The sequence below is a fragment of the Colius striatus genome, chromosome 4, assembly GCF_028858725.1.
Source record: "Colius striatus isolate bColStr4 chromosome 4, bColStr4.1.hap1, whole genome shotgun sequence".
Classification (NCBI taxonomy): Eukaryota; Metazoa; Chordata; class Aves; order Coliiformes; family Coliidae; genus Colius; species Colius striatus.
Window position 1 is genome coordinate 56325554 of NC_084762.1, and position 9937 is coordinate 56335490.

The following is a 9937-nucleotide window of genomic DNA, read 5'->3' on the forward strand; positions in this document are numbered from 1 at the left end:
GTTTTTTCACAAAGCCTTTTTTTGCTCAGCAACATTAGTACTTTAATCATCATGGCTGCATAAAATACACTGGGGAAGCCTTTGCATCAACTGTGTAACATTAAACATGCAGCCTCTTCTGCCGTTACTGTCAGGCTGGTTTGAGACAGGTTGTTTATGTCAGGAGATCTCTGTTATTGCTAAAATTGGGATATTTTCACAGGTTTTGGTTTTCCTTATCTCTACTTCAGTGTGTATTCTTACCTGATCTACTGCATCAGATTCAAATATGTTAAGAAAATACAGTTTATGCATGACAGATTCCTAAAAGATCACGAGCTCCATGCCATGTCAGGTGCTTATCAAATATGTTGAACCTGACTCTTGCCGTGGAGCATCCTTCTGGGGCAAAGCTTTGTCTTCCCTCTCTACCATGCTATTTACCCTGTAAATATCACTTCCATGAGGTGGCCTGATGATGAACTTCCAGCCTTGCAGATCAGTAGTCTGCTCATGATTACACCAAGCTTGTAATCCTTTAGTCAGTATAGCTGGAATGATCTTCCCTGACTTCCCGGTGGCTGCTGGCATGGCTCAGGGGCACTGCAGAAACTCCAGCAAGCTCTGCATGGATTGGGCTCAGATGAGTCGCACGGTGGGGTACAGCTGAATGTTGAGGGAACCGAGCCTTTGAAATCCTGAAGGAACTGCTGGATTCAAGTTCTGTGGCAGCATGAGGAAAGTCTCCAATAGCAATGCACACGGACAGTTAGTCGCTGTCTTTAAACCTCTTGGATTAACATGAGGTGCAGCACTTTCAGTAGACAGATGTGCTGTGTACTGTCAGTCAGTCGTTTCCAGGTGCAGCCTGACGGCTTGAAATACTCGGCTGCGATCTGGGTGAGTCACAGAAACGCAGAGACTGGAAAAAGAAAGGCAGTTTGGGACCCGCGCCTAACGCACTGGTAATATCAGCCAAGGCGCGACTGAAACCAACGGCCCACACTTAAGTCCGCAGCATCCCCGCGCGCGCCGGCCCTGGCCTCTGTCCCTCAGCGCCGGCTGAAGCCACGGCGCCACTGCCTCCGCCGCGCGCGCCCCGCCCTGGCCCGTCCCCCGCCGGCGGGCGTGGCTGCGCGACACCGTTGCAAAGGCGCGGGAGGTGCATTTTACGGTTGTGCCGTAAAGCATTTCATCGCTGTGGCCAGCGGCGCTCCTGTCCTTGGGAAGTGCGCGGACATGAGCGGGAATGGAGGGACCAAGGCTCTGGAACTGCTGCGGTCGCTGCCTAGGGTCAGTCTGGCTAACCTAAGGCCCAGCCCAGGCTCCAAAAAGCCGGTGAGTTTGTGCAGCTTGTGGAGTGAGTCACGGGCACGCTTTCCTAGTGGTGGCAGGATGCCGCCTCAGCAGTGGGCACGCCCGGGCCCGGGGGCTGTCAGCAGACCTTTGAGAAGGCTGCGGTAGGCCCTGGAGAGCAGCCTGGCCAAAATAGGCGTGGGATGGTTGAGGAGCGGGTGGCAGTGTTGTCTGTATTGGTCCTGTTTCTTGCCATTGTATGTCTTGTAGCCACTGTGTGTGACTTATTACCACAGAGAATGGCTGATGAGTGGCCGTAGCTATACCTCAGGGCCATCCTTCGGGGGTAGGTAGAAACAGTAAGAAAGTATGGAATACAAAATATTTGCAGGGTACAATAGCAACAGTTGAAAAGCGAAGGCTAAAAAGAAAAGGAATGTAATACTAGCCTGCAATTCTTGTTGCTGTTGCTTTCTTAAAAACCGAACTAATTGTTCTTTTCCCTGTCTCTCTTAAAGTGAAGGAAGTTTGAGGGAAATACCAGTGAACAGGGGGAAGAGGTTCAAGGGCTAAAGTTACGGGAATAGAGAACTATCAGGGAGCACCGAGCAGCACTTCCCTGGCAGTGCTCAAGGCTTCCTAGAGATGCCTACAGAATTGGTGAGCGTCGCATAGTTGTAACCTCATAAACCTGTGACAAGAGAAAGGAAAATCTTAATCCCTCCTGCATCTATTGGGATTCCTCTGTCAAGTTACTTTACTTTGAGCTGTGAATGCCCAGCTTGGCCAAGGTTAAGTGGAGCTGGAAGAAGCAGCCCTGGTATTTTTCTTTTGGTGTCTGATACCCTTATTCTGTGACTAAAGAAGATCTTGAAGAAACAGGTTTGAGAACATTTGATATCATAAAAAAGTTGCAGGGAGGGGAAAGAGTTTTGATTGGCTTCTTTGACAATGTAAAATCTGCTTCATGTACTGATTACATTTCGTTTGTGATCAGATACTGCCAGTGAACTCGTGTTACACTAAAGTAGTCTGGTTTTTGCATGGGTGACTGCCAGAAGAAGTGAGTGGGCCAGTTGTGCCCTCTCTGCCCAGGAGTGCTCTTACCCACTGTGTATTTCTTCCATGTGCGTTTTGCTGCCTGAGACTCTGTGATGAGCTGGAACAGGGTTCTAAACCAGCTGAAAACTAGTTAGGCAAAAGTTCCTTTTTGTCTAATTCCCTGACATGTCTAATGCAGCTGCTTGGATAGGCACCAGAGGTGCTGTGAATAAAGCAGCATGTGGACTGGGGACAAGTCAGCTTCCTTTGGTGTCAGGGATGGTCTAGTCTAGCATAAAACTGAACTTGAACTCGACACTACATAGGATTAATACAGGTGAGCTCTGCATTTTAGGTCAGATCATATTTAAAATGTATTAATGTGTTAGTTTTTTTTTTTTTTGGATACTGGCTTTTCCACTAATACTTTAGTGCTCTGACTAACATTAAGTGCTCCATGACTTTGTAAAACTTATAGACACAATAGAAAGCATAAACTACCTAATTTTGTGGTGATGTGGAGTAAGGCTAACAGTGAAGTACCATGATGTAATGAGCAGTTTTCAGACCTGAGTTTTACTCAGTATTCTGTGTTGTAGTCACTGAATGGAGTGATGTAGGATTAGAGGTGCTTGAAGTTTGGATATCTGAGTGATGAATACAAAAAAATGAGAAATCAGAGGCTTACTGTAGTCTCTTTAAATTATTTCCATTATTGTTGATCCAATAGTGGCTATTCTTAACCACAATTAACATATTAGCAGTACAAATACTGGTTAGAATGTGTTGTTTTGCGTGTCTCCCAACCTGAGTCACATTGAGGAATCTCTTGAAGAGTAGCAGATGTGTGAATTATGTTGTGTAAATATGAGCCTAGTTAGCAGCACAGGCATTCACACTGCAGTGAATGTTAGCTTAAATGGGAAAAAATATGTAAGATCAAATGGATCCATCAGAGTGATGCAGAGAAGTGATTGTCCTGTTGGAGCTGGATGATGAATTCTACCACGGGCAGCACAGCAAAAAGGATTCTGAAACTTGAGGCTTGGCCTTATCCCTGGCAAAGTGTGAAGAAACCAGAGTGAGCTTTAGTGCTGTGAGGTTGTTTTTTAGTCTATGAGTTAAATGAAGTCACCTTAAACAGACAACTTTGTTAGGTTAAACTGAACTGGCGCTGCTTCATCTAATAAGTGGTTGCTCCCAGTTGCTCATTTCCACTTCTGCTTTGTTTTGTAATCCTATGGATATTTGCATACCCATGGATTTTACTGAGTGGTGCAATGGCCTTGGATTTTAAATTTTAAAAAAGAAAAAATAATTTAGCTTTGCTTATCTTTTTGATTCCAACTGCCATTTAGCTGTGCAAGTGCTTCTACTGGCACAACTAGGAGGTGAGCGCAAGAACATTGCAGAGCTGCTACTTAACAACTGCAGTGCTACTTAATTATGCTTGAGGAAACTAATAGCTTAACATTGGAGTCTTAATTAAAAAAATAATAAATGTTTAAAATACAACCTTCTCTCTGGATTTGTCATCAGTGGAAATGGAAACAGTTGTAGCCTCTTTAGAAAGTCTGGGTCTGTAAAAAGAATTTTATGTGTGCAAAGCATATATAGTCTTCTTGACTTGAAATAGAATTGATTTTTATTTTTATTTTTTAAATTTCTTTTTTTGTTGTCAGTGTTTGGAAACTTCTGAGCACTGAGCAACTTATTCATGAAATACAAGGAAGCATAAATAGTTAATTAGGAAAATTGTCTAACTTGAAGAGCGCTGGGTGTAAGAGCCACTATTTTTGACCACTGTAGTAGTTTTAACCACTATTTTTTTTTTTATTGCAATATGTGTTCATGGAAACTTTCAGACTATTTGTGGTATCTGCCTACAGTTGTACTCTACCAAAATCACGTCAACTACTTTTCTGACATTCCCCTTAGAAAAGAGCTATCTCTTAATTTTTCCTTGAGTCAACATTTTGCTCAGTTGTTTTATTTCTGAAATCTAACGTTTTATAGATCCTGAACACCACAGTAGCTGACTAAATGTATCACTGATTGTTTTCAAGGAAAGAAGACGTGGCCGTGGAAGATACGGAGGTAGGAAGTGTGGTCGAGGTCACAAAGGAGAAAGACAAAGAGGAAATCGCCCCCGGTTAGGCTTTGAGGGTGGTCAAACTCCATTTTACTTGGTCATACCAAAATATGGATTTAATGAGGGACATAGGTAAGTTGTTCACATTTATTAATAAATTAATCAACCTGCTTTTTTTTTGATCTTTCTCCTGAAGCCATAATCTAATATGCCAAAACAGACCTAACTGAAAATGAGATACTTGGATTGTTCACTTCCTACCAGCAGAATCTCCCACTTCTTGTGAGATTTTCCTTTTAATTTACTTATTTTCCATTGTTTTACAGCTCTACTTATTTACCCTTTTTCTTTGCATAATCCCTTGTGTGGAGCAGGCTTCCCTTCCTGCTACAGCTGAGTGTGATTCTCCTTTGAGACCACTCCTCCATGCATGCCTATTTCTCTCTTTGCCTGTCTGCAGAGCAAATAACTATTGAACTGGCTGGAAACAGTCCCACTGACTCAAGTAGGAATGTTAGGCACGGAAGTATAATCCAAAGCCTTGCTTTATTATTTCTCTTTGATTTAATCACCTGAAGCTCGGATCTACTGCTAGCCAAACAATTCTGCTTCTCATGATGATTCTACTTTTTTAGCCTTGCAACACCACTGTCTTTGTCTGTCTTGTACTCCATCTGTTGCACCTAGAATCTTAACAAGCCTTTTAATGTCAGATCTGCTGGATGAGGCCATTAAGTAGTGTTTCACCATTGTTCTCCTCAGGCATTCTGCCTTGTTTGACACTTTTGTCCCCTTTTCATGTTGTGTTTGTTTGTGCCATGACCCTCTTCTGGCTTTTTAATGTTTACAGTCACTTTTCTAATATGTCTTCAGTCACAGTTCTTAGCTGGAGTGCTATATGCCAGGGTGTTATTCATTTCCTTCACTTACATTGACAACTACAAAGTTTTGATTTGTGAAATTTTGTTGTTGTTGTTTAAAGCTGATTGTATTTCCTAAGTTAGCATGGGTGTTACCTGCACCAGTAACCATTTTGTTGCTTTTAGGTATGGTCATAAAGCCCGTACCCATACACTGTTGCAGACAGTCACAAAAACATGCCAGACGTAGCAGGCAGTTCAAGAATGAAAAGGCTAATGTATATTTGCTTGTGAATTGTTAAACTTACAGTTTCATTTCATATTTCATTTCCTGATAAAACTTCATCAAATAGGTGTGTTCCATTTTTTTTATGCATGCAGGATAACTCACAGACCTGTCTGGTTATTAAAGGTTTTCTCTGTCAGCCTTAGCTTTGAAGTGTGGTTGAACTTATTTACAAGTACTGTTACTTCCTCGCGTTTAAGTTGTAAAAGTAAATGAGAAGCATTTTCAATAGCTGAAAACAGAGTGTAGATGCACAGTCCTGCAAAGGAAATGCTGCAGAATGGAGACACTGAGCTGCTTACGATAAGAAGTTCATGATTAACCAACAGCAAAAATCCAGGCTTCTGCAATGAGAAGGAATTAATACAGTCTCACTGTTTTTTAACCACATCTGAGAGCGTGTGGAGACAGAAAACTGCCAACCTCTGTAATTTTTTTTTAGTGTTTGCAAAATTTCTTCCTTAAATGGGTCAGCAGGTAGACAGGCTTTCTGGATTGAATTGAGCTCAGCAGCAGCAAAATTATTAGTATCACATTGAAGGTGGGGGAGGCTATGAACAAATGTGGAGGCGTAATGGAGTCATGGGCTGCAACTAGAGCCTGTGTTTGAATTAAACTTATGGTTTGGGGATGGGTTTGTTTAAAATATTTACTTGGTAGTTTTAGGTATAGGTAGAAAACAGAATATAATGTGATGTATCAATGTGTTGACAGGTTTCTATTAAAGCTTCAGTGCTGTAAACTTTTCAGTGTTTGATTTGGTGTGTTTTTTGGTTTTTTTCTCCCCAGCCGCAGGCGTCAGTATCAACCTCTCAGTCTTCAGAGGCTGCAGTACCTGATTGATCTGGGTAGAGTTGACCCCACTCAACCGATCGATTTGACACAGCTCACTAATGCCAGAGGTGTCACAGTGCAGCCCCTCAAAAGAGATTACGGTGTGCAACTGGTGGAGCAGGTACGCGTGCGTGCGGGACCACTCCCGCGCCAGGCAGCGTAAAGCGCGGGGCGGTCTGGTGCGGTTCAGCGCCGGGCTGCACTTGGGCCAGGCGGTCGCTGTTGGCGTTGCTGCGGAGGTGCGTCCGCTAGAGGGCACTGCGTGCCAGGGCACGGCGCGCGCCCGCGGAACGCAGCGGTGGCGGGTAAAGAGCGCGGAACAGCGGGGGGTCGTCGGCCCGCTGTTTTAAGACAGAAAACTAGAATGGACTGAATGTGTGAATATTTTTGATGAGCAAAGACTTTTTTTGGTTTTCATTCTACCCAGGTGGCTGGGTTGGAGAGCAATTTGGTCACCTGTCAGTGCAGGGAACAGACAAATCCTAATATTGTGCAGGATAGAGTGTTTCTTACAGCTATAGACAAGACTAAATGTATGTCATAAAATGCTCATTTTAATGTTACTCTGCTATGTGTTTGAACTTTACAGGGAGCTGATATTTTTTCAGCAAAAGTAAATATTGAAGTGCAGAGGGCATCTGAGTTAGCAATTGCAGCCATAGAAAAGAATGGAGGTGTTGTAACAACCTCATTCTATGATCCAAGGAGCCTGGGTAAGAAATTATCTTCATTTTTGCTTTTTTTTTCCCCTTTTTTGAATGTGCAAATGTTACATGATCCAAATCAAAGTTTCATAGTTCTTATGAAGAAATTTTTCACTTGTTCCATTCTAAAAGCTTCAGCTACGCATTGTTATATAAATACTGAACTATAATGCATCCTCAGTTTTGCCTTTTTTTAGCCCTTCAGCTGTTTAGCCCTACCAGAGTCAGTAGTCTAGAAATCCAAGAACTTTGTAAATAGAGGAACTAATAAAAGATTGTTTCTCAAAACTTTTCTGACTTTCTCACATGTTTAACAACTCAAAGAAAATTCAGGAAGAAAAGGAGATTTTAAAAACATTGTCAATATTTATATTTTTAGTTTAAGATAGTTATTTCCTCACTTTAACTGGACAAGTAAGTTGCAGAAGTTCAGAGTTGTTGCAGTCAAAATGGCTATTGTTTTCAGAACACTTTCACTGACGAATGAGGCTTTGCTTTGCTGGAGACTGCATCCTGCCTGATGTTCATTCATGCAGTTTTTATTGACAATAAAGGAGCTTTCATGTATGAATAAGACTGACAACAAGAGGAACAGAGATTTTTAGCGTGCAAAATATATTACTCTGGAATGGTAAAAGTTGTTTGTTGGGCTTTGTTTTTTTTAAATCCAATCCAGAAAAGAAAAAAATACTAATGTTAAAAAAATATGGAATGTAACTTGAAAAATTCAGTAAAATTTGAGGGTGAAAGGGCAGTCTCACAAATTATTATATAGGTGCATGTACCATTGATTGTTTCTATTTTTTTTTAAAATTTAAGATGCTTACAGAAACCTTAAATTTGACATTTGTCAGCCACTGTGTAAATGGCCACTGTGTAAATGGCCATGTAAATTCATTGCTTCTAGCCCCAAAGTCAGTCTTTTAAATAAATGGCAGCATCTAGTTTAGTTATTGTATCTTTGCAAAGCAGGCATTCTGAAAGTATTAAAAGCATTGTTTAATTCAGATTTGCTTTAACTGATATTTATAGTGATGAGTCATCTGTTTAGTTAAGTGAACCTTGTAATCCAGTGTGTCGTTCTGAACAGGAACATTCTTAAGATTTGATTTGCTGCTTTTAATAACGATTTAGTATTTAGCACAGAATGCTAAATAAGAAGGTGTCATTTAACGTTTCTATGTATTGCAAAGTATAGTATCTAATTTTCTCTCATGTTTGCCCACAGAAATTTTATGTAAGCCAGTAGTATTTTTCCTGCGTGGCCGGCCTATTCCAAAGCGAATGCTTCCACCTGAAGATCTAGTCCTTTACTACACCGATGCCAAGAATCGTGGGTACCTGGCAGATCCAGCTAAGGTTGAGGAAGCCAGGCTTGAACTTGCCAAAAAATATGGCTATGTCTTACCAGACATAACTAAGGATGAACTCTTCAAAATGTTAAGCTCACGCAAGGATCCTAGACAGATATTTTTTGGTCTTGCTCCAGGATGGATTGTAAACATGGCAGACAAGAAAGTTCTAAAACCAACTGATGAGAAGCTGCTAAAATACTATAGCTCATGAATTCAGGACTGTAGACAACTGCAGGTGTACAGGAAACATCTGGGTATGAAATAATGGATAAGAAATTGTGTTTGTTTTTAAGACTGCTGTTATACTAGAGACAAAATATAAATTTTTGTTTATGTAGTCATCTGATGTAGCTCTCAACATTTTTATTGTCGTAATATAGTATGAAAAGTCTTAAGGTATGGAAATAGTGTAGAGCCCGACAAAGTGCATGTAACAGCACTTTCTCTTGTGATGATTTGACAGTTCCTTTTTTCAGACAAAATATTTCAATGTTGCTTTTTTTTTTTTTTCAGGGGAAGATTCTAAAGAGCAACTTGACCTAATAATTCGTTTATATCCCACCCCCTCATTTAAAAAGAGAAATATGGCTGTACAAAATCAATATTAGCTCTACCTACCATTTTCTAAAACATAAGATTATAATGTAATGTTGAATAGTTACAATAGGTAGCCCATCTATTTTTGGATGGGGAAAATTAAAACCAACCAGAAATAAAAAAGTAGAGAGGAGTTCATTAACCTGTTCAGTTCCATTGTGATGTTTTGGATTTTGCCATTGCATTCAGTAGAGGTTGAGAAGTTTTGATTTTTGTCTTGCTCTTTCAGATGGAATTGAGAACAACAGGATGTGCAGTTTAAAAGAACTTTCTGTCTAAAATAAAATTAAAAAAAACTATCTTAAATATTTTTATTATTCAAACAGAATTTAAAACTTGTCCAGACACAAACATAATGTCATTAATAAAAAAGCATAGCAGAATCCAAAACCAGTGAGTATTAGACAGTGGCAGTAGATTGCAAGGGCTGGGGATGTGATGGACGAAGTACACAATTAGGATTCAGTTTTGAGCTTGATCACAGATTGCATATGTGACAGTGGACAAATGAATTTGAAGTTATGAAAAGCTACAAAGAAGTTATTTTTGTGGAAAACAGTATTTTAATCGCACCAACTTGATACAATCTTGAAAAATATTTTCCAACAAATGTTTTTTTTCATCAGTTTCTCCAGAAATTATTATGTTGTTACTATGTAAGAGTATTCTAAGTTTTATGTGGAAACTTAGGATTGGGCATTTGGGGTGATGAACCAAGCAGTAAATTGAAAGATGAAAGAGGAGACTAAGTTAATCTATTAGAACTTGCTCTGACTACTCAGAAGTTAATGAGATGCTTCATAATTACATGAACTTTTATGGAAGCTGAATTTGGCATTAAAATGGGGATAATTTGGTTATTAGGATGCAGGAAATGGTCCAGAAGACCAGAA

The 9937-nt window shown here is 40.4% G+C and overlaps 1 protein-coding gene across 4 annotated transcripts; it reads left to right on the plus strand.

Moving 5' to 3' along the window:
* Nucleotides 1–1167: 1167 nt before the first annotated feature.
* On the plus strand, nt 1168–9343 carry MRPL15 (mitochondrial ribosomal protein L15). 4 transcript variants are annotated; one of them, XM_061995624.1, is made up of 6 exons: nt 1168–1317; nt 4383–4540; nt 6344–6509; nt 6978–7101; nt 8321–8425; nt 8961–9343. In XM_061995624.1, exons 1-6 carry the CDS (start codon nt 1219–1221, stop codon nt 9053–9055), a joined length of 747 nt encoding a protein of 248 aa, XP_061851608.1. In that variant the 5' UTR covers nt 1168–1218; the 3' UTR covers nt 9056–9343. The 4 variants fall into 4 exon arrangements, with proteins under 4 accessions (XP_061851608.1, XP_061851606.1, XP_061851605.1 ...); XM_061995622.1 differs by having other exon boundaries at nt 8321–8701; nt 8961–9045; XM_061995623.1 differs by adding an exon at nt 1794–1935 and having other exon boundaries at nt 1242–1317; nt 8321–9053.
* The last annotated feature ends 594 nt before the right edge of the window (nt 9344–9937 follow it).

What these genes read in the sequence shown, in the direction of transcription:
- MRPL15 (XM_061995621.1), top strand. Translation starts at nt 1,219, where the DNA reads ATGAGCGGGAATGGAGGGACCAAGGCTCTGGAACTGCTGCGGTCGCTG. An exon ending in GCCCAGGCTCCAAAAAGCCG is followed by an intron (nt 1,318 to 4,382) that starts GTGAGTTTGTGC and finishes ATTGTTTTCAAG; the next exon opens with GAAAGAAGACGTGGCCGTGG. An exon ending in GTGTGCAACTGGTGGAGCAG is followed by an intron (nt 6,510 to 6,977) that starts GTACGCGTGCGT and finishes TGAACTTTACAG; the next exon opens with GGAGCTGATATTTTTTCAGC.